The following is a 22,333-nucleotide window of genomic DNA, read 5'->3' as shown; positions in this document are numbered from 1 at the left end:
TCAATCCAATGGGAATTCTGGGGAATTGTAATTTGTGGTGACTGAGAGCCACAGCAACTAATGACGCCAACGCCCTTAAATCCCGCCCCTTTTATTCTTTTTATCACCAATTAGCCTTCAAGTTCTCCTACTCTCTTTTTCTGATTGGTAGCCCTTATCCATCCCCGGTCATCCATTGGCTGCTTGGCCAGTCACTCTTAATCCATCTCCCGCCCCTTCTATTCCTCACAAATAGGCAGATCCGCCGTCCAATCAGGATGTACGCACGGGGCGTTACCGGCGTGTCGGGAGACCCGCCCCTTAGCAACAGGTGGCGGCCTAGCTTTGGACTCTCATTGCCTCACAAGGGGCGGAGCCGTGAGGTTAATGCGGGAGTCACAAAACGCTGATAGGGAGAGGGCTGTAAAAGAGGCGGGGCTTGGGCTATGATTGGCCGCTACGCCGACCAATAGGAATGCCGCTCCTGGGCCGGATATCCGCCGGCGCAGGGCCGGGAGCGGAGCAGATGGGGTAAACAAGGAAGAGGAGAGCGGATCAGGGTAAGGTGGAGCGCGGGCGAGAGAGCGGGAGGGAGGGGCTGCCGGGGAGGGAGGCCTCGCAGTGCGCATGCTCGGCCTTAGCCCGGCTCGGGCGACGGTGGCCGCGGAGGGACAAGCTTTTCCACTCAAGGAACCGAACGCGGAGCTGACAGCGCTGCAGGTGAGGAGGGCAGGGGAAATGGGGAGCCAAGGGCGGTCAGCAGCAGCTGCTTCACAGGCAGGAGCTCACCAGGTCAAGCCAAAGCTTCACAAGCAGGTCAAGTGCAGCGTCAGGTCAAGCAGCTGCTTCAGAAGCAGGGATTCTTCCTGTCAAACAGATGGAATCCATCAGGTTAAATACGGCTTCACAGGCAGGAATTCGTCAGGTCAAGCGCAGCTTCGCAGGCATGAATTCATCAGGCCAAGGAAGTGCTTCTTCTTGTGAAGCAGCTGGAATTCATCAGGTTAAATACAGCTTCACAGGCAGGAACTCGTCAGGTTGAGCAGGTGCCTCACGGACGTGAATCCATCAGGTCAAGCGCAGCTTCAGAAGCAGAAAATTCGTCAGGTTGAGCTGAAGCTTCACAGGCAGGAATTCTGGCTGAGCAGGTGCTTCATGGGCAGGAACTCATACAGCGTCACAGGCAGGAATTCATCAGGTTGAGCACAGCTTCAGAAGCACAGATTCATCCAGTCAAACAGCCAGGAATTCATTCGGTCGAGCAGCAGCTTCACAGGCTGAAATCCATCAGCTCAAGTGCAGCTTCGCAGGTATGAATTCATCAGGTTGAGCACCTCTCCAGAAGCAAAAATTGCCAGGTCAGGTAACGAATTCACAGGCTGAAATTCATCTGCTCAAGGAGTGGCTTCACAGGCTGAAATTCCTCAGGTCTACAGCTTCACAAGGAAGAATTTATCAGGTTAAGCACACAGCAGCTGCTCCATGGCTGTAGCTGCCACGGCTCCATCCCACAGAATCCTGGGATTTGTAGTTTGGTGAGTCACCAGCTCCCTTTGGCAGAGAAGGCCAAAGACCTTGTGAAACTACGAATCCCAGGGTTCCATAAAATGGAGCTACAGCACTTGAAGTGGTATCAAACTGCATTGTTTATACACTGTGGATGCACCCCTTCATCTGTTGGTCTTCTGTCTTGTGCAAAGACTTAGGAGCATTGTCCTCCTCCTCAAAACATACATTAAACATACTAAACAGTTAACAAGCAGGTTGAAATTCAGCAGGTGGAGGACTCTTGTTTATCCACATTAAAGGGAAACTCTTCCCCTGTTGAACTTCTGCTTCACACAGTCCTGCCATAAAATGTATGGGTCTGAGTCAGATATGAGACCAAGCATGTTGCAGTGGTTTGACTTATTAATCCAACTATTAATAAGGCACCTAATTAATTATTAATGGCAATCCAAATGGGTATTATTTTGTTGGTATTGTTGCTACTGTTAGCAACACTATTTAAGAAAGAATCATAGAGTTGGAAGAGATCACAAGAGACCCTGCCATGCAAGATACTAATATTAGTAGTGATTGTTAATGTTAACTGAGAGGCACTTACTATTGTTGTTGTTTTTATTAACTGAGCAGGGCTTACAAATTAAAGCAGATAGAGGAGAATTAAAATTGGACTCTGGAGATTGGGGTTCAGTTCCCTGCTCAGCCATAGAAACCCACTGAGTAACCTTGGGCCTGTCACACACTCTCAGCCCCAGAAAACCCTCTGATAGGTTTGCATTAGGGTCGCCATAAGTTGGAAACGACTACAAGGCACACAACAAGAACAAAGTTCAGGTACTCAAAGGAGGAAGACCAGGCTGTACTTCGACCTCATTTCACAAAGTGCTGACTCTTTTTGTTTCTCAGGATGCGTCTCTTTCTCAAGATGTTGACCGACACACCTTGGAAAAAGTTAACAGCGGTTAGACAGAAGATCCATTGGTAAAGGTTTCGTTCTTGTTTGCTGTGTGTCTTCAAGTTGTTTCCGACTTACGGCAACCCTATGGCGAATCTGTCATGGGGTCTTCTTGGCAAGATTTGTTCAGATTAGGTTTGACATTGCCTTCCCCTGAGGCTGAGAGGGTGTGATTCGCCCATGGTCACCCAGTCGGTTTCATGGATGAGCTGGGAATCAAACTCTGGTCTCCAGAGTCGTAGTCCAACACTCAAACCACTACGCCACGCTAAAAGCAAATGCACACATAAAGTTAGTTGCTCAGGAATGGGGACAGTGCTGAACTCAGAAGGAGATGGAAAATTTCAGTAAGGTGTGGAAAGCGTAAAACCAGGGGAGTCTGGGCCTTAGTGGTGGAAGGATTTTGTCTTGAGAAATCATGCAGGTATTGAAGAACATTAAGCTAAATGAGAGGGTTCCTGTGGGAGTTGTAGAAGCAGGTGCCAAGTTTGGAGGGTGAGGAGAACGGAGGTAAGAGTATGTTCATTCTGAATGGTGTTTTTTGTGTTGAGAAGGTAATGGGGTGAAGGAGGAGTGTGACCCGTGAGCAGAAGACTTGGAGCTAGGTATTATTATTATTATTATTATTATTATATTTATTTGTGTCTTGCTTGCCCCCAAAAACAGGAATTCAAAGTGGCTTTAGGTAGATGCTGGGAGACGGGAGGGGATGGTTCGTGGTAGCAATCAAGGTATAGATAAGAGGGTAATTAGATGCAAGAGTTAGGTAGATTGTAGTAAAATGAGAGCCAGTGTGGCGTAGTGGTTTGAGTATTGGACTACAACTCTGGAGACCAGGGTTTGATTATCAGCTCAGCCATAAAACCCAGTCACTTGCTCTCAGCTTCAGGGGAAGGCAATGGCAAATCTCCTTTGATCAACTCTTGCCAAGAAAACACCATGATAGGTTTACTTTAGGGTCACCATAAGTTGGAAATGACATGAAGGCACACAGCAACAACAAACAGTAGTAAACGGAGACTGCAGTCAAGAAATAAGAAGGAAGACCAAGGTCTGAAACACACTGCAGAAACAATCCAGTTTGAGACCGCTTTAACTGCCCTGGCTCAATGCTAGGGAATCCAGGGAATTGTAGTTTTGTGAAGCATTGAGCATTCTCTGTCAGAGAGCTCTGGGGGCCTACAGTTCCCAGGATTCCCTACTATTGAGCCAGGGCAGTTAAAGCGGTCTCAAACTGGATTATTTCTGCAGTGTGTTTTGGACCTAAGAATGGATATGAAAGAAGCAGACAAGATCCTAAAGTGTAAACATATGCAACTGAGCATTAAAGTTGGACTCATCCAGACCATTGTATTCTCTATCACTACATACGGATGTGAGAGCTGGACAGTGAAGAACGTGGATGGAAGAAAATCAACGCATTTGAGATGTGGTCCTGAAGAAGAGTGCTGAGGTTACTGTGGGTAACCAAAAAGACAAAGAAATCGGTCCTAGAACAGGTCAAGCCTGAATTCCCCTTAGAAACCAAGATGATGAAGCTGATGCTGTCGTACTTTGGCCACATCACAAGAAGGCCTGACTCATTAGAAAAGGCAATAATGCTAGGAAAGGTAGAAGGCAGTAGAAAGAGAGGAAGAGCCCACACTAGAGGGATAGACTCTGGGAATTGAGCAGAGCAGTGGAGGACAGGGGATCTTGGAAATGTCTCATTCACAGGGTCACCATGGGTCCAGATTGACTCGGAGACAGTTAACAACAACAAATTGGACATGATTGTTGGAGGGAGGGGTTATTTCTGAGTGCCAGCCATTTTCTTAAGGCAAGGATGAATGATATATGGTCTGACTGTGACATACACCATTGCTCCCCACTTGCCATGTTTTTTTCTGTTGAAGTTGTTTTAGTATGAAGAGCACACTTTCTGGAGGCTTCTGAGTCCATAATTCTCCTTGTTTACAACAGCAGGGTTTGCAGTCTTGTGTTGCCGAAAACACTTTAAGCGTTCTTCTTCATCCAGTAAAGGCAGATTCTTGGTGCAGGTGCGGCCTTGCAGGGCGTCCTGATACAGAGGAATCATGCTGAATTATAGTGGAGAAAAAGCTGGCAAGACTGTTGGAGAAAGGATAAATAGGATGATGTGGTAGGATTCACGCAGAAAGACTCACTCAAATTATATGGCATTTGTTGAAGAATCTTGTTTCTTCAGAGCAAAGATTTAGGCTTCAGGTATGGCCCATTCTGTTATTAGTGGTCCTTTGTGTTCTGTGGATGAGGCATTGTGTTGATTCCACTTAAACCTCTGTATATGTGTGTGTGATATCTTGATAATGAAGCAACTGCTCTTCAGGTTTTCAAATGTTAGTTTTGCATTGGTCCTTGCTAGGTTACAATTATGAATGAGGAACGGTAGGCTGGAGAGAGAAACCTACCTACTAGTAGAAGATATGGGGACATTTGACCTTCCTTGTGTGCCGAATGTGAGAGCCAGCATGGCATAGTGGTTTGAGTGTTGGACTACGGTTCTGGAACTCAGGGTTCGATTCCCCACTTGGCCATGGGACCCACTGGGGGCTTTTGGGCAAGTCACATGCTCTCAGCCTCAGAGGAAGGCAATGGCAAACCTCCTCTGAACAAACCTTACCAAGAAATCCCCATGATAAGTTCACCGTAGGGTTGCCATAAGTAGGGAATGACTTTAAGGCACACAATAACAACATGCCAAATGTACTTTCTTCATAATCATTGTCCTGGGATTACAATTCAAATGCTCCCAGTCAGAATGCTGTTTTCTACATAGACTTTCTCACTCCTTTATTTAGTCTTTTGGTTGTTTAAGAACTCTGTGGCTTTTCTCTCCTCACTCTTGGCCTCTTCAGCTCCTCTGGGGTATGTCTACCTGCGAAACAGTTGCATCATACACCAAGGCAATGCCTCTGCATCAGGCCCAGCTCTGGTGATATTTTTTTTTCCTCAGCTGTACGGAGTTCTTTTGACCAAGTGTATGCCCTTACATTTCAGAGCCACAGATTTTGATGATGGGAAGAATAATGGTTTCCAAGTCCTTGCATTTGAAGAGGGTTGCTGCAGGAAGTCATTAAAAGGCGTGCAGGAAAAAGGTGTGTCTGCACTTATAATGGAGTCGGCCGGCAGACGAGTCTAACCTGTTGCCATTTCTCAAGCAGCCTATTTTTATGTTGCATGCTCATTAAGTGAGCTCATGACTCTTGAAGGTGGCACAACGATCCTTGCAAAGCGAGTAGCTCTGGACAGAGGAAAATAAAAACAGCAGTTGATAAAACCCACTAAAGGTTACTAGGAACCATATGATCCTAACAGGGTTAAAGGAGTAAGGACATGGGTTACTGACCATCTGCTGCTAACACCGCTCAGGCCTTTTAGGAGTCCAGCTTAAGCCAACAATGCCAATAATGTACAACAGCAATGTTCATAAAGATAAATTCCGATAGAAGGAAAAGGGGGAAATTAAATTCTCACCCCCATTAATGCTGATTGTATTATACAGTGTGTAGTGTCCATTAATTCCCTTGCAAACTATGCAGTGACCTAGTTCAACTTCTGCTGTTCTGCTGCCGGTTACCCAGCAATCACATTATGTGGTCTATATAGAGAATGGGCAAAGTGCCATATAGCCCTGGGTGGCAGTGGATGGTAGAAAACCAAATACAGCTACTTAAGTGTTGCTATATACACTTCAGTTTCACAGCAAAACATCATTGGTTGGGAGAAACAGTCGTCTGGCATCCCTTTAGGCCAGAGGAGAGGAATTTTGTCTCTCCAGATGTTTGACCTGAAATTCACATCCGGGATTGTAGATGAGTAACATCTGAATAACCAGATGGTTATTGGTTTGAAGTTTGGTTTTCTTGTGTGGATACACTCACAGGTTGTTGATTGAAGTGCAGCAGCATGCGGCCCAGTTCCATAGTAATAGCAAATTGAAGGATTTGGAAGGTCATAGCTGAGGATGATGATACTGGTGGCATACCCATTAGGTATTGTTTATGCCTCCTTTTCTATGGTTAACCTCCCCACAAATAAGGCCTAAAGAAGGTCAGTTGAACCATAGGGATTTAAACAAGCGCTGATTTACCATTCAGTCCTTGGTTCAGTGGGTCTACCTTTTGAACTCAGGCTTAAGTGATGTAAATCTTATACAGGACTTTAAAAACTGAATCTGCATCTGCACTGCAGAAAGGTATAGAGTTGCATCCACAGTGCAGAAATAATCCAGTTTGACACCACACTGCTATGGAATTTTGGGAATTGCAGTTTTGTGAATCATTTAGCCTTCTCTGTCAGAGAACCTTGGTGTCACAGCAAGCTGCAGTTCCCAGAATTCCATAGTACTGAGCCATGGCAGTTAAAATGGTGTCAAACTGGATTATTTCTGCAGTACGGATGCAGCCTAGAGCAACCTTGCTCAACCTTTTTGCCCTGGAGGAACCCTTGAAATAATTTCCAGGTCTCAGAGAACACCTGAACATAAAATTATTATATGTACAGTGCAAACATTGCTTATCTTTCTTGTAGACAGTTACATAACTTATATTAATTTTAATAAGTATCTCTGTAATGATTTATCAAGGTGAGAATGCAAAAGGAAAATAGAAAGCAATAGACATATCAAAATAATGTAACGACAACTTAAAGAGGTGGAGTTAGGAAGTGATATTCTATGTGAGTTTTATTATGGGTGTAAATGTGTTTGGACGATGGCTTTGGTTGTTTGTTGTTTCTGTCAGGTTGGTCTTTTCTTGTTTTGCTATTTTTATGGATATGGGAAAACATGTTTTAAAAAATAACAATAAAAAAGACATAGTGGGGAAAATATTGCTTATCTTTCAGTCAAAATGTTTCATGCAACACTTTCGGGAACCCAAGCGTTTCAGGGAACCCTGGTTGAGAAACCCTGGACTAGAGGATTGTTCTGTGAAACGCTCCTTAAATGTGAATCAGGAGAATTTTAAAGAAAAGTCCGATTCTCATTTGCACCTGTCTTGATCCTGACTGGATACTTATGAGTTCCCTCAGAGTCATTAGGACTGGAGAATATGCAAAATAAAGATAACGATGGCAATCTAAATGAGGGTTTTCAAAATGAGAGCAGCGATGGTTAGTGATGGAGGAGGCTGTCAACCTCCCTGAGCAAATTTCAGCTTCTATTCTCCCTTGTGGACTATATCGCCCAATTTTGCTTGCGTTGCATGTGGAAGATGAGACCATAACTTGAGAGCAGCATATATGTCAGAGGAGATTGTTAAGATTCCCTTGGAAATACTCAATGTTTTCATTGCGATCTTAAGAGAACCAAACAACAACAACAGTGGCTGTTTTTATACCCAGTTTGCATACTCTTCTACAATACAGCTCTTGCAAAGGATTACTGGCTGTTAAAACCGAAGCTAAGATGTGTTCCTTTGTGCAGAAGTGTGAAGTTAGTTGCAGTATTTAGTAAATTAAATGTAACCACACTTGAATTCTTCATGCTGTGTTTGGAATTCTGTATCCCAGCTTTGCCACAAGTGTAGCAGTGTAGTTACTCTGAATAGCCCTATTCTTGGTTTTTCAATACATATCTGTGTAGTTTCTTTATGTAGACTAGGAAATATTTGCGCTTCACTCTTACCGCTGGTTCCCTTGAGATGTGGGAAGCCTAATGACACACCTATTAGCTGTATTTTATGTGTTTTTATTGGTTTTGAAACATAAAACAATTAACACACCACATACAACTACTTTACACCGTTCTATAGTTTAAATTGCAAAGATAGTACTTCCCACTTTCAGCAGATCGGTGTTGAATATTTTTCTTTAACTGGCTTTAGTTTCGTTCCTTTCTAGTCTTTTGCCCCCTATTTATTAATCTGATGTTATTTCCATCCGTTTATCCAAGAACTACAACAAACGAAAAGAAAACTGCAAGTTAGAGATAGTAAATTGCAATATATATATCTAGCAGCCTTTAAAAAGACGCGCTGTCACCTTTTTTGGCTACATAAGAAAGCTTGAAAGGGCCTGATACATAGCTATGAAAAGATGTTTATGTCTTCAGAGAGGGCATACTGAGACTGTTCATAAACGGTTCGGGTGGAATGGGAATCTCTGTCTCACTTTTTAACATACTAAAGTGGAGTATGGTTGACAAGGTACTAAATTGGTAATTTCACTTTTTTGTTTCTAGAACAAAAAGTAACCCCAGAAAGCCAGGCAGTTGGGAGGCATAGCATATTTACAACCCTCTATTTGGAATACACGTTATGAACCCTTTCTGGAGCATGTCTACAAGTTCTACACGCAAGGTAGGTGGAGTGTGACTGTTTGCAAGGCAGACCTTATTCTAATGTGTGCTGTGTGAAGTCCCTATCCCATCACCTTTCATATATTTTGAACAGCATACATAAAGTCTGTGCATGTCAGAAGTTTGTTGGACATTGTAAACAGGTATCATGGAATCAAATAGAAAGCATACCGTATATACATGACTATAAGTCAACCGCATGTATAAGTCGAGGGCACGTTTTGGGGCCAAAACTATGGATTTTGCTATGACCCATGGATCAGTTGACGGTAAAACTTAGGGCCATATAGCAAAGGATCTGAAGGATGAAGCAAAGCAAAACATTGTCAAAGAACTTACAAAATTCCAGCAGACATAACTTTTGTGCTTACTCTTACTCTTCTTTCTTTCAATTAGTCTCAAAGGTGCTACAAGATCCTTTTGCAATAAGTTTTCAGGTTATTGCCCCAATGGTGAGAATAAATTAGGCTGTACCGTGGAATACAACTGAAATGAACTGTTCTTGTTCATATTTTGTCTCCTTTAACAGAGACCTGAAACAGAAGAAAAGGCTCTGGTTGGTGAGCTGAAAAGCAGTCCTCCACGTACCGCTCCAAAAAAACAGCTGCCTTCAATTCCCAAAAATGCTGTGCCAATGACCAAGCCCACTTCTCCTGCCCTTTCAGCCCAGTCTACGAATGGAACACATGCCTCTTATGGACCTTTCTATTTAGAATACTCCCTCCTGGCAGAATTGTATGTGTTGAGTCTAGAAATGCACTACTTTATATATGATTGCTACTTTACTGCTTATCTTCAAGTAGCATAGTCTGTCTTCCAAGTATTGGTTAGCTTGCTTTGTATGCAGTTTGTTTACTTATGCTGAGAGTCTTCTTTTTCTTTCTTTCTTTTTTTTTGCCAGTCCTGTGGGCATTTGGAAGAATTACGTAAAATTCTTGAGGAGATAAGAATGCCTCTTGAAACATCTTTGCAGGGACTATTAATATTTTTATCTTCCTTTCTTCAGGACTCATGCGTTGGGATTTTTCCTCTTACCTTGAGCAAAGTAAAATGCTTTTTAAAAGGCATTAGGTTTGATCTCATGGTGAAACTGCAGCATGACCAAGAAGTTAGGCATGAGGTGGGACTGGGCAAATAGAGTGTGGCTGGAGGCTTGGTTGCTTCAGTGGAAAAAGCAACAGGCTGCAGTCAAGAATTCACATCAAGGTTCCTATATACATCCCCAAAACCTGTCCCATAGGAGTAGTTTTTGGAGGTTCCAACAGTTGCAGTAGGAGAAGAAGTTGTTCCATCATGCTGCCATCGGAAGGCAATTGTAATGGTGCATTTGGACCATCCTACCTCCGATGCCCTGTCTAGCTAAACATCCTAATTGGTACTTCCTGAACAAAATTATTATAAAGAGAATGAGATGAATAGATGTGTTTTGAAATATGCTTGCTAGATTGCACTATCAGACTTTGCTAATTTAAGAGTAGTTTGGGGTTTCTATACCTTTAGGAATTCTTGTTATATACAGGTTGAGTGTCCCTTATCCACAGTGCTTGGGGCCAGAACTGTTCTGTATTTTGGATTTTGCTTAGACATAATGAGACATAATGTATTTGCTTAGACATAATGAGGCTGCAGAGAGACTGATCATCTGTGAAATGGTGGTTGGTCTGGATTCCTGCCATTTTACAGATCCTCATTTCTCTCTCCAGCTGCATCTCTCACCAGACTCTCTCCAGTACACTTGGACAAATATTCATACTATGCTACTTGTAGTACACTACTTGTGTTGTAGGTTAAAAAGTTTTGGATTTGAGTGCTTCAGATTTTGGAATTCCAGATAAGGGATACTCAACCTGTAATGCTGACAGATTTTTCTTTGTGCAGGCAATTTTGGCTGAACTGAGATGTAACAGATGAAGGCAGTCGTACAGTTAGATGCAGTTTCAGCATTTTCAAAACCCCAGCACCTCTATGGCTGCATCTGCATTGCAGAAATAATCCAGTTTGATACCGCTTTAACTGCTCTGGCTCAATGCTATGAAATTCTGGGAATTGTAGATTGTTGTGGCACTAGAATGCTCTGACAGAAGGCTAAATGTCACACAAAACTAGAAATCCAAGAATTCCATAGCATGGAGCCCTGGCAGTTAAAACGGTGTCAGTCAGGATTATTTTTGCATTGCGGGTGCAGCCTGAGTGAGTCTTTCCTTGGCATGCTTACAGAACTAGCAAGGACTATAGTAATTTTTATCTTCCTTTAAAAGGGGATCAGCCCTGCTCAGTAAATGCTAATCTATTCCTCTTAATTTAGCTTGGTGCAGAAAGCTAATGTTAGAAGTTAATGTTTGCAGTCACTTTTTTGTGAGGTAGGTTTTGCTGTGGTCATTTGGTGACAGGGCTTGCCACTGTCTTGTTGACTGGCTTTGTTCAATTAAACAGACTTGTCTGCTTCAGCTGATCAAAAGGGTATTTATGAAGGCTTATTTGAGACACTGCTTTGGCAAAGGGCTACCCATGCGCTTTGTTTTGCTGTCATAGGATGGCTGGGTAAAATTCCATTCATTAATGCTGCTGTGTTCAGAATACAGCTTCCTCTTGTTCTCGCTGCTATCATTCATCAGAGACGAAGCTTTGGGTGTCCTCTGACAGACTTGCAATCTGATCATATTATGTAATGTGTGTTTTTTTTTAAAAAAACTAAACCAAAAAACATCAGAAGTAATTTAAGTCATCTTTCAAACATACCCTGTAAGTTGGTCTGTGTGGCAAGGGAGGCCACAAATGGGTGCACTTCTAATTTATTTATCTAATGGATCTGTTATCACTGCTCCTCTGTGGCTTAAACTGCTGGGGGTGGGACTGTACCTCCATTATGCACCTTTATTATGGTGGTATTATGGTTTCCAAATAGCATCCTGTTCAGACACTGCAGTGCTTAGCTTCAGCAAGGTGGGAGCATCGTGTACCTTCAGAACCCATAGCCCTGTATTGTCCTCCTTCTCGCACTTTGCCTGTGCCTGCAGTTTTGCTGTTTCCCTGCAGCCTTTTCCCATGCCTCCTGCTTATCATGCCTATCTAGCTTCTTCACTTGCTAGATGAGTCTCTTAAAGCCAAATGGTTTTATAGGCTATTTCAGTATGTTTGAGGCCTGCAACCAGCCGTCTTATATTTGAAATGCATCTCTGTTAATCTTGTCAAGCATGTGGCTTAGCATGTGGCTGACCTTAGATCAGGTTCTCTGATGTTGGATGACCCTTGCTTGCCTTGGCTCACACTGCTGGCTGCTTCAGAGCAATGAAAAAACCTTAAATACTCAATTTGGGTTCATGAATGGTTCTTCTATATAGAGAGCTCTGTCTATATGGGAAGAGAAAAGGCTTCCACATGGCATACTGTCTGAGTCTTCTCATGGCAAGGTAGGGCTTTCTTAGCTGTTAAGCTAAAAATGAATGCTTTCAGAGTTGAGAGCCTTGGTGTAGGTGTGGATTTTGTATTCTACTTTAATCCTAACTTGCATTGATCTCCTTTTCTTATAGTACCTTGGTTGTGAAGCAGAAACTGCCAGGTGTCTATGTGCAACCCTCTTACCAATCGGCATTAAGTAAGTTTTAAGATTTTTTAAATTTTATTTCTGCATGTGAAAGGAATATCTTCTGCATCTGCTCATCATCATCCTCTTCTTTTTTTATATATAGTGTGGTTTGGAGTAATATTCATAAGACATGGGCTGTACCAAGATGGTGTTTTCAAATTTACAGTCTACATCCCTGACAACTATCCAGATGGTGATTGCCCTGTAAGTAGCAATGGGCTGAGGCCTCCAACCTTTCTGGCACTGTTTTATTTGTAGGCCTATTTATTCACACCATTTCTATTCCACTTTCCTGCCAGAAAGTTTACATGTGATGGTTTACGTGTGACCATTCAAAGCAGCTGACCACAGGTTTAAAGTGCAAATGACTTGGCATAAAAGAAAAAGGAGATGGGAAGGCAGTGATGATAGAAAGCAGATATGGGCATCATTTGTGAAAATTTGATTTAACTTATAATGACTAGCTGGAATGGAAATGGTTCAAGACAAGGAAGAGCCTGCTGTTATCTTAACAGAGCTGATGGTTCAGCCTTGCTTCCGTTTCATCCCTCTGTAGTTTGATGGGAATGGCTGCTGCCAAGTGATAGCTGAAGGAAAATAGACTCAATGGAGTTTGTCTTCCAAGAAAGCAGGTGGATGATGGAGAACATGATACTTCTCTTCCAGTGAAGGAATCTGCTCAGCAGGCTAGAGTATGGGCTCACTAAAACTTTGCACCTTTGAAGCTTCTCAGAACATTGAGTAATGCTTAACATTGTTCTTGTATTAGAGCTCTTACACTTCAACTGTAGGGCAGCTTAGTTGTAATTGAATGTTGAAGGGGAGATTGAGGGCCATCTCATGAATAGATAACCAAAATAGGACTTGACTAGTGAGCTTCCAAGATTGGAGCTTATTCTCTTAAACTACACGCCTCCTTTTAGTGCAGTGATTTCTTCCTTCTCTTGCTCTTTGTTTCATCCATGTTCACAGTATATATAAAAATGAAATGATCTGGCTGCATTTTCTAGGTTGATGCACAGCTATGATTACTTTTTGTATCTTGAAATCTGTTCTTAAAATTAGTTGCCCTGGAACAAGTACAGAAGATTCTTGTTTACCATGTCACTTTCCTCTGTTAGCTCTGGGAACTCTCAAGAAATCCAGCCAGGCTTGGACATTTTTATGACAATTGGCAGAGGAATATTTGGCAAGCCATACTGTGAACAGTAAACCTTTTAAGTGCAAGAGACTACTTTGAAAGCTTGGAAGGGAAATTAATTTAAAAGATACTTACATACTGTACTTAAATTTAAAAGAGTTTCAGCCAGCAATGTAGCTAATATTGTCAAGAATGCAGCAAGTTGTAGAAAAGCTTGTGGCCAAATTGTATCGACTTCATTTTATGCCTCTCCTTGACACACTCTCTCTCTGTGTCTTGGTTTTGAAAATGACAGAAAATTATATCAGGGTTTCTGAAGGGAAACGTCTAATGTTTCTGAAAGTTGGCTCACAGGTGCTGGTAGTGCAGATATGAGAACTGCTTGTACTGTACGTTTACACATAGAAATGTAGTAGCTGATCACTTCAGTACCCAAATGATATTCATTAATTATGGCAAGTGTTTGGAGGCATAAATGACTCTTGTATCTGCAGGCCAGTGGAAGGGCTGTTTCTGTGGGTTGTCACTGAATCCACCAGAATCTCCTTGTTTCCCTTTGCTGTGGAAGGAATAGTCTGAAAACTGAATCTAAACTCTATTCTGAACAGTCAGAGTTGCCCTCAATCTCTAATTATATTAACCATTTTGTGTGTATTTAGTTGCAAGGTTTTTGGGATCAATTTTTTGGTGAGAGATTGAGATGTAATCACTTGCATATCTGTTATTTGTTATTTTGGACTGATTTCCCACATAGTGCAATGTAACACAGTGCTTCCATTCAGACATTTGCTTTTTGGGGACTTGCACGCTTTGAAGGTACCCCAAAGCACAATTCCTTAATGAGTAGCATGAAGGGTGTTTAATAGAATTGTGTCTAGAACAGTGTTGTAAATAACCATTTGGCTGTGCTCCTTAACAGTGTTTCCTCTGACCAGCAAAAGGACAGCAAGTGTACTTTGGAAAAATATTCATTATTTCTGTGTCTTCTGATCTTCTGATTTGTTAATATGATTTTAAATTCTGCTTTTTCTTCCCTCAGCGCTTGGTTTTTGATCTGCCCATCTTCCACCCACTAGTAGATCCCGTCTCAGGTGAACTAGATGTGAAAAGAGCATTTGCCAAGTGGAGGTCAGTGTCATGTGCTAGAACGTAAATTGTGAACAGAGCAATTCAATTTGGTTGCTCCATCAAATGCACTAGTCAAGCTTTCTTGTGCTTCTTCTAAAGGCGAAACCACAATCACATATGGCAAATACTGATGTATGCTCGTCGAGTCTTCTACAAGATAGATGTTACAAGTCCTCTGAATCCTGAAGCTGCTGTGCTGTAAGTGTCTGTGGGGCCCTTGTATGAGTTGTGCTCTTCAAGCAAAACAGTATCTTTGGAACACAGTTTTCTCCAGTTTGACTACCACGTCTCTCTGTAATATCGGATTTTCATGGATTTTTCTGTGTGCATTGGTTACAGAATTACTTTTCAGCAGCAAGTTCCTAAAATTAGTCGCTGGCTTGCAGGGGCATTCATATCAGGTGTCAACCTCACTAGGGAAACCCTAGCATTCATCTTGGCTCTAGTTTAGTTCATGTAATTCACCCTCTCTCTGGAATATACTGTGTCCTCCATAGTAACAAATACTGGCATTTTTGGCAAAGAGCGGGTTGAGCTTTCTGGGGGTCCATAGGATTGTTAATTTGGGACAATTGAAAAGTTAGAGAAATATGCTTTTTGGAGCTTTGAAATAGGATTGTTTTACAGGTGGATTTTGCCAGCTGTGGGAAATGAAGGGCATATTGTTTGGGCCCTTATGATATGTCATACTTGGCCTTGTGACTAATACAACTCTTTGAGTTCATGCTTTCCAAAACATAAATGAGATTTTTATTTTGTGAGAGTAAAGAACTCAAAAGTTTGTTTTTCATATGCCTATAAAATGTCACCACATATCCAGATGAAGCCCTGAGGTATATATATTTTTGTCTTTATTTCTCTTTATCTTTCATAGATACGAAAAAGATATTCAGCTTTTCAAGAGTAAGGTGGTTGATAGTGTTAGACTATGCAGCAGTCACTTGTTTGATCCACCAAAAATAGAGGATCCCTATGCAATTAGGTAGGTAATTAGTACTGTTTAACATGCCACATATTGTAATATGGCACAGAATGCTTCTCTTGTCAGTGTATCAACTTAGTGTGGTTCTAGGATTGGAACTCCTTTTAAATTGAATGTTGTAAGAAAAATTCACATTCACCAGAACCAGTGAGTTGTGTGGCTTCCTTCTTAGCTATGAGAAAAAGCACATTGTACAGTGTGACGTTTTTTCTTGCTTACAGCTTAAGACTGCCTCACAAGAGCGTAGAGGCTCTTTTAGGATAAACTTACATATACAATTAACTTATGCTAAGAATTTTGCACTCAAACCAACTGAACAGAGATGATCTGAGGCAGTGAAAAATCATTTTCCTGCAAATGTTTTGCCCTGTCTTTCAGTTCTCAAGACATGTGCTCTAAATACATCTAATAGAGTTGTTATTATCAGTTTCATCTGTTCCTCTTAGGGACTTCTGTATGCATCTTTAAATCAAATTTTTACCTTAGGCTTGGAGATTCGCACCATCACAGGCTTATATTCTGCTTATCTTACAGCTTTTCTCCCTGGAATCCAGCTATACATGATGAAGCAAGGGATAAAATGTTGACTCAAAAGGTATGGAAAAGGGGGATCTATCTTGTTTGCTACAATAGAAACCTTGGGTAGTTGTAATTGCAAAAATAAACAAGGGGAAGAATAGAACTTGTTTTCAACCAAGGGAAGACCTACTGCCTAAAGCAGGGGTGGCAACCCAGAAATGTATGTCCTACTGGCCTTAGTCAGTACAGCTATTAATAAGGAGTTAAGCAAGTTCTGGTCTAAACATATCTGGAAGGGCACATTTGCCCACCCTTGGCCTAAAGGGTACCAAAGACAAAGTCAGTTGCATAGCCCTCTGAAATAAGACATAGTAAACCATTCCTGGATTACTCTGCCAGTGAAAAAGAACAGTTTTTGTGCTAATATGTGGGCTAAATTTCAAAAGGTTCACAGACAGCCAACATTTTGCTCCTCTACTCTTGTGTTTATAACCTCCAAGCATAGCTTAAAGCTTCACCACACTATAAAGAACATCTTGACCAGCATGGATTTACTAAGTGGTCATATAGCCCCAGAAAGTGTGCAACTTAACCTGTGAAGAATAGTAAACCTTGTTTTGGGACTCAAAATGGCAACTTGAAGTTCTGTACAAAAGGAGAAAACTTCATTTGTCCTAGATCGAGTAAGTACACTAGAGGAAAGCAAGAACTGTACTAATAATTTTTAGGTCCCAGTAAATAATACATCCTGAGTAATATTGGCATTTTCCCAGGACCAGTATGACTGTAACATTTTGCTCAGCACTTTTCAAAGGCTCATAGTCTTTTGGAGCTCATAGCTTATCCCAGAAGCTATTGGCTTTACTACTGCTTGCATGAGCAATAGATCCTTTTATGTGCATGAGAATGAAATCTCTGTGGTTTTGACTCCCCTGATAGTTATCATTGTGGCCCAGAATAAGAGGCAAGTGGCAAAAGAAGAGTAGGAGATCCCTTTCAAAGGCATCAGGCCCTGCCATCTTTAATTAAAATTTGTAACTGGCAGTAGCTTGGCTAATCTTATTACACACTGATATATCAATAGTTAGCTTTTTTAGAAGCCATGCTGTTGAGGAAGGCACTAATCTTTTGACGCTTCGTCCTTATAGTATTTCATTTGTAGCACAGAAGCTAAAGCTAGCATCTCTTGGTTCAAGGCTGCCACAGGCTTAGGGGTTTTCTGTAATCTACTGCCTTCAGGACCTGGATCACTTCTGATTGCTAGAATTCAGTGGTCTGTCTGGATTAATGGGTGTCCTTGGTTTCTCTTCTTCCCTGTCCCAGTCCCGTTCCCTTAGATAGGCTCATCCACCAGTCTAGACTGTTAACATTCTTGTTTATCATTGCTTAGGGTTGCATATATGTCCTTAGAGTTCTGGAATTCTTTCTGGGGCTGGGAGGGTGTTCTTATTTCCCAAAGCCCTCAGCAGAGCTGCTTCCATTCTCAAAGGCTGAGCCCTACCCACTTACCAGTTCAGACTGGTGGATGAACATAGTATGACAAACCACATTCAGGTAAGAACCCAGACTGCCCTATATTTGCAATTTGTTACCTAAAGTCTCTAACTAAAAGGTTTTAATCTTCCTGTACTTTTATTTTAAGCGTTTAAATTCCACTTTTCACTTGGCAGATCTCTCAAAGAGGCTTAGATAATATCAGTAAGAACAATAGTGCATCATTAAAGCAGAAACTGGCTATTTTAAGAGTCAGCACTTAGGATAGCTGCTGCATGTCTCCTGCTCACAGGGCAGATGCATTGTGTCCTCTGTGGGAGTAGAAGTGCCAGGTAATTTTCCTGGCGGCTCCTTCTGTCCAAATAGAGGCACAAGGCATTGACACTTAACATGGTCAAGATATATCTTAGAAAATAGGTCTTCCTGTTGCATTATGGAAAATGATTCTTTCTGTCCAGCTAGTACAGTCTGATTTGAACTTTTCTTCCAACTGTATGGATTGGGCTAATGTATTTTGGTGGAATTGTGTGCATATCCTGTTGGATCCCTGCAAAGTACTCTCTGCATCATTAAGACCCCTGCAGAAATACAACAGCATGCCTTTATGCCCTGTGAACATAGATTGGAGTAGTTCATTGGCCTAGCACAGGTCTCCACCAATGCACTTAATCTGGGTTTCCATGGCTGTGGTGGGGCCTGCTCTTTCTTCTTTGCTTCTTCTCCAAGTGCAGGAGAGTAGTCAGGTTGGGAGTCTATCCCCTGGCCAGGGAAGAACATAGGTGTGCTTGTAGATGCCATTGCATATTTACGGAAGGAACAGACCCATTGTATGGCTGCTCTTTCTTCCCCAGGGGCTCAAGGGCAGCAAGATCAGTGGTGAGGGAGATGGAGCAGGGCCTAAATGACCCTGGTTTCTGTTACACATTTTGGGTAAAGGCATTGGTGGAAGGAGGTTTTGGAAAGCTCCTTTCACAGTGTCCACAAAAGTACACAGGCTAACATAACTAGAGGCTTCACCAACCTATTCCCCATATATTGGGGAATATATGAGCAAGATCCCCCAACTTCAGCATTGGCAGCCTCATGTTATGAGGACACTGGTATTCAAATTGTTGGAACTACTGTTGAGGGCAGTTGAACCGTGTGCTGTTTCAATGTGGAGCAATACTCAGAGCGAGATTTGCAGTTTCCATTCAGTAGCAAAAGACTGCTGAAAGGCAGGGATTAGTTTTTGGACTGGTATGAATGAGTCAGGCCAGTCAGTTGCCAATGGTAGTAAAGCATTCAGTAACAAAATGTAAGAGTAGGCCCGTTGAGTAAGTGATTAGTCTCGCTGTTGGCTCCTGCTAGACCTGTTTGTGTAGCAGTGACTTGTTGGGGTGGGTGAGGTTGAGATGCTTATTGTGTGTGTAAACAGTCCTACCGTCTTGAAATTATCCTGTTTCAGTTTTAGTTTTCAACTAGGTATGTGGGAAATGCTTGTGCAGATATGCCTGAAGCTACCCAGTATATCTAAAAAGCCTAAAGTAGATTGAATGGAGCAGGGGAAATGAGAATGGAGGAAGGATTGGCCTCTGTTCATATAGATGCTTCTTCACAAGAACAAAACATGAAATAGCCCTCATAAAACAGTGAAAAATACTAAATTCTAGCAAGAGCTCTCTAATTCATGTTTTTAAAAATACAAATCTCTGTAGAAGAAGGAGGAGGATCAACAGAGTAAAAGCATGCAAGTGTCTGGCCTGTCATGGGTGAAGCCTGGCTCCGTTCAGCCATTCAGCAAAGAGGAGAAGACATTGCCAACTTAGATTCTGCGAATGACGACGAACTCAACACTTTCTGCAGGGAGAGGGAATGTAACAGCAAAGCAGAGCAAAGCAGAGGTTTTCCTTCTTGACTTTGGATTAGTAAGAGTAAATGCTAGCAATGATTCGAGTAAACCTGCTCTGTGGCATTGCTTGGACTCTTCTTGGTGTTTTTACACTTATGTTTTAACTACAGCCTGCAGGTTGGAAGTAGTTCTTAACAAGGCTGGACTCTTGCTAGTGAAGTCCACTGTGGGTGGGTCATGCCTCACGGTTCGAATGTCGCCTGAGGTTCTTATCTGGGTTACTTTTAAAGCTTTTTTTTTAACATGTAAAGAACAGGCAGGGAAAACGTGTTCCAGAGGTAATCTGTGTTTATGTAAACTAATATAGCAGAGTAAAATACTATATTTAAAACTTTTAAATGCATTGGTTTCTATTGTAAATATATTAGGATATGGAATTTGTAAATAGTTGGTTCTGATTCCTTCTAGCCCTTTTAGGGGCAGAAAGGCGGAGATTGGCATGTACGATGATGGTGTGTATCTTTTGACCTACAACTCCATTGCTTGCAAGTATCATGCAGGAGGAACAATAAACTGACATTTTTATTCACTACAAATGCGCACAACTGGCAAATCTCAATAGATTGCCAAGTGGGAACCTATATGTCCTGTCCATCTTGATGTTTGCATGCATCTTAAACTAGCGGCCTTAAGATGTGTCAAAGTAATATTAGAAGCAGCCTTAAATTGCACATTAGGTCAGGACAGCAAGATGGTGGGCTTTCGGCCATTAGAACAAAAATCAGTGTTCTTAACAGTATGCAGTTTTTGGTTTAAGACCTTTCCGAAGACGTAGACAGGCTGCCTCAGATGACGGTATGACTAATGTGTTAATAGTGGCATCTTTAAAAAAATAAAACTCCAATCATGGTAAAAATGTCTGTCTGTGTTATTCTTTGCTGAATACCTTTATTAGCTTCACAGGTGGCTACTTTAAAATCTTAGTCCAGCTGTTATGGCTATTCATAGTCCACTCATGGAGTGAGGTACATCTTTTCTGTTGTGCTCTGCAGTCCCTGAAATTTAAACTGTCATGGGCTGCATTCTGGGAGTGAGCAGATGGGCTATCTTCTTCCTTGCCCACATGGGGATCAATGGCAGTTGTTTGAGACGTAAAACTAATGTATTATAGAGGGCTAATCTGTTTTCTTGTTTCTGCCATCTTTTCAGCCTGTACCAAGGTGCAGATTTGTTGTTTTGAAGGTGCAAAGGTCTGGTTCTGCAGAGATACAGACCAAGGCAGCACTTCCCTGATTACCATTGTTTCAATCTACTTAGTAAAGCAATGTAATTGTCACAATGCTTTGAGCACTTGTGCTGATTTGAAAAGTCTGAAAGTTGGCACAAGATATGAATCGTGTAACAGGTTTGTTGTTTTTTTAAATGAGAAAATACCATCTTTTTAAAACCTGAATGTTTATGAGGCTTCCAGCCTGGATGTATGAAGAGGCTTTAAAATTCTCTGTCACTGATTTGTATATTGTACAAGCAGTTATAGGGTGGGGTTAATCTTGTCATCTCTCCTACATAGCGTTTAAAGAATGACTGGTGCCTATAAGCATATTTACTTCCATGTGGCATCCATTCCAGTGGCTTCACTTGGAATGCTTCACATTTACAGTTTCTGTTCTACAAGAAAGGAGACTGCAGTGTGGTAGCAAAGAGTAAGGCTAGGTGGATGCCATGAACACTGCTGCACATTAAAACAGGATAATGTACTTGCTAGAGTCTCATATGGTGAGAAGGTGCGACACAGAATATTCACTGTGTACTAGATAGCAGAATTGAACAGGCCCTCCGCTTTTACATACCAACTCACAATCTCACTGGCTTCCCAAAATAAAAAGGATAGACCATGTACTGTGCCTTGAAATCCTTGGCTCTCTGTTTAAGCCCCCTGTAATGGTTTGCTGGGTGAATGAACAGCAATTTCAATCATTTTTGGTAAAACAGCCAACATGTTTCCGCTTAGACTTGGAAAAGATTGGGAAACGGGAGGCAACCAAACTGGGACTACAGGGAAAAACAGTACATGCATCAAAGGCTGCTCCAGTTCTTTTTAACGGAAATTTGCAGTGACTTTAAATCTCATGCCATGGTAACTCATAAAACAGCTTCATGTTCTTTTGAAAGACTTCTACTGAATGTCTTTTGCAATTGCTGTTTCCCTGCCCCTAACAGCAGCAGAGAAATGGTGGCTTCAGCAAATGACACTTGGTGGTTTTTACCTTCACTTTCTTGCCCATCCCTGCATGCCAACAGCCCCTGAGAAGCTAAAACCTCCCTTGTAGTTGGGAAATATAGTACAAAAATATGTACAAATATAGCCCTTCCATCCTGACTACAAAGGTTTTTCTATGTTCTTCCACTATAATAATGAGCCCAAACAGAAAGGGCAAAATAAAGCTGCTTTGGGACACTTTGGAGGTATGCAGTTTAAATGATGCATGCGTCCTAAGAGGCTGGAAGCTGAACCAAAGCCACGCGCCAGTCTTAAGGACTGGAGTGCAGCTTTGACACAACTTCTGGCATCTTAAGATGAATGTGTCATTTAAACAGCATACCTCCAAAGTGACCTGAAACAGCTTTATTTTGGCCTGTGTATTCAGGCCCATAGTCTCGTCCAACTCATATAATACTATGCTTCATGAGGTATATCACGGAGACTGCTTCTGGTTTTAGAATGCTGAACTAAAAAACCTTACAAACCACCTAAAGGCTATAAAACAGGGAAGGGCAAAGTCTGGGAGTCAGTTTCCTATCCCAGAGCCCCACAAAGACACCCCCCCCAAAAAAAAAATCCAAGTTGGAAGTCTACTTCAGTTTTGTAAAAATGCTTTTTACATTTTTTTTT

General features: G+C 41.9%; 1 protein-coding gene across 8 annotated transcripts; it reads left to right on the top strand.

The window, feature by feature from the left end:
- Positions 1-451: 451 nt before the first annotated feature.
- AKTIP (AKT interacting protein) lies at positions 452-20,344 on the top strand. Of its 8 annotated transcripts, none has more exons than XM_089540276.1 (12): positions 453-539; positions 5,459-5,556; positions 8,643-8,760; positions 9,289-9,494; positions 12,290-12,354; positions 12,449-12,549; positions 14,526-14,614; positions 14,714-14,812; positions 15,489-15,596; positions 16,131-16,191; positions 17,605-17,669; positions 19,307-19,392. In XM_089540276.1, the coding sequence occupies exons 3-11, from the start codon at positions 8,719-8,721 to the stop codon at positions 17,653-17,655; spliced, it is 822 nt and encodes a 273-aa protein (XP_089396402.1). In that variant the 5' UTR covers positions 453-539; positions 5,459-5,556; positions 8,643-8,718; the 3' UTR covers positions 17,656-17,669; positions 19,307-19,392. The 8 variants fall into 8 exon arrangements, with proteins under 8 accessions (XP_089396397.1, XP_089396402.1, XP_089396395.1 ...); XM_089540269.1 differs by having other exon boundaries at positions 17,506-17,669; XM_089540270.1 differs by lacking the exon at positions 453-539 and adding an exon at positions 611-699 and having other exon boundaries at positions 17,506-17,669.
- The last annotated feature ends 1,989 nt before the right edge of the window (positions 20,345-22,333 follow it).

Source organism: Sceloporus occidentalis, unplaced genomic scaffold (genome assembly GCF_023333645.1).
Source record: "Sceloporus occidentalis isolate IW3139 unplaced genomic scaffold, rSceOcc1.0.p SCAF_10, whole genome shotgun sequence".
NCBI classification, from domain to species: domain Eukaryota; kingdom Metazoa; phylum Chordata; class Lepidosauria; order Squamata; family Phrynosomatidae; genus Sceloporus; species Sceloporus occidentalis.
The sequence above is the reverse complement of the archived record's forward strand: the minus strand, read 5'-3'. Positions and strand labels throughout refer to the sequence as shown.

Excerpts from the sequence above, each read along its gene's own strand:
- AKTIP (XM_089540271.1), top strand. The coding sequence starts at position 8,719 with ATGAACCCTTTCTGGAGCATGTCTACAAGTTCTACACGCAAG. Across the intron at positions 8,761-9,288 it reads CTACAAGTTCTACACGCAAG|AGACCTGAAACAGAAGAAAA; the intron begins GTAGGTGGAGTG and ends CTCCTTTAACAG. Across the intron at positions 12,550-14,525 it reads ATCCAGATGGTGATTGCCCT|CGCTTGGTTTTTGATCTGCC; the intron begins GTAAGTAGCAAT and ends TTCTTCCCTCAG.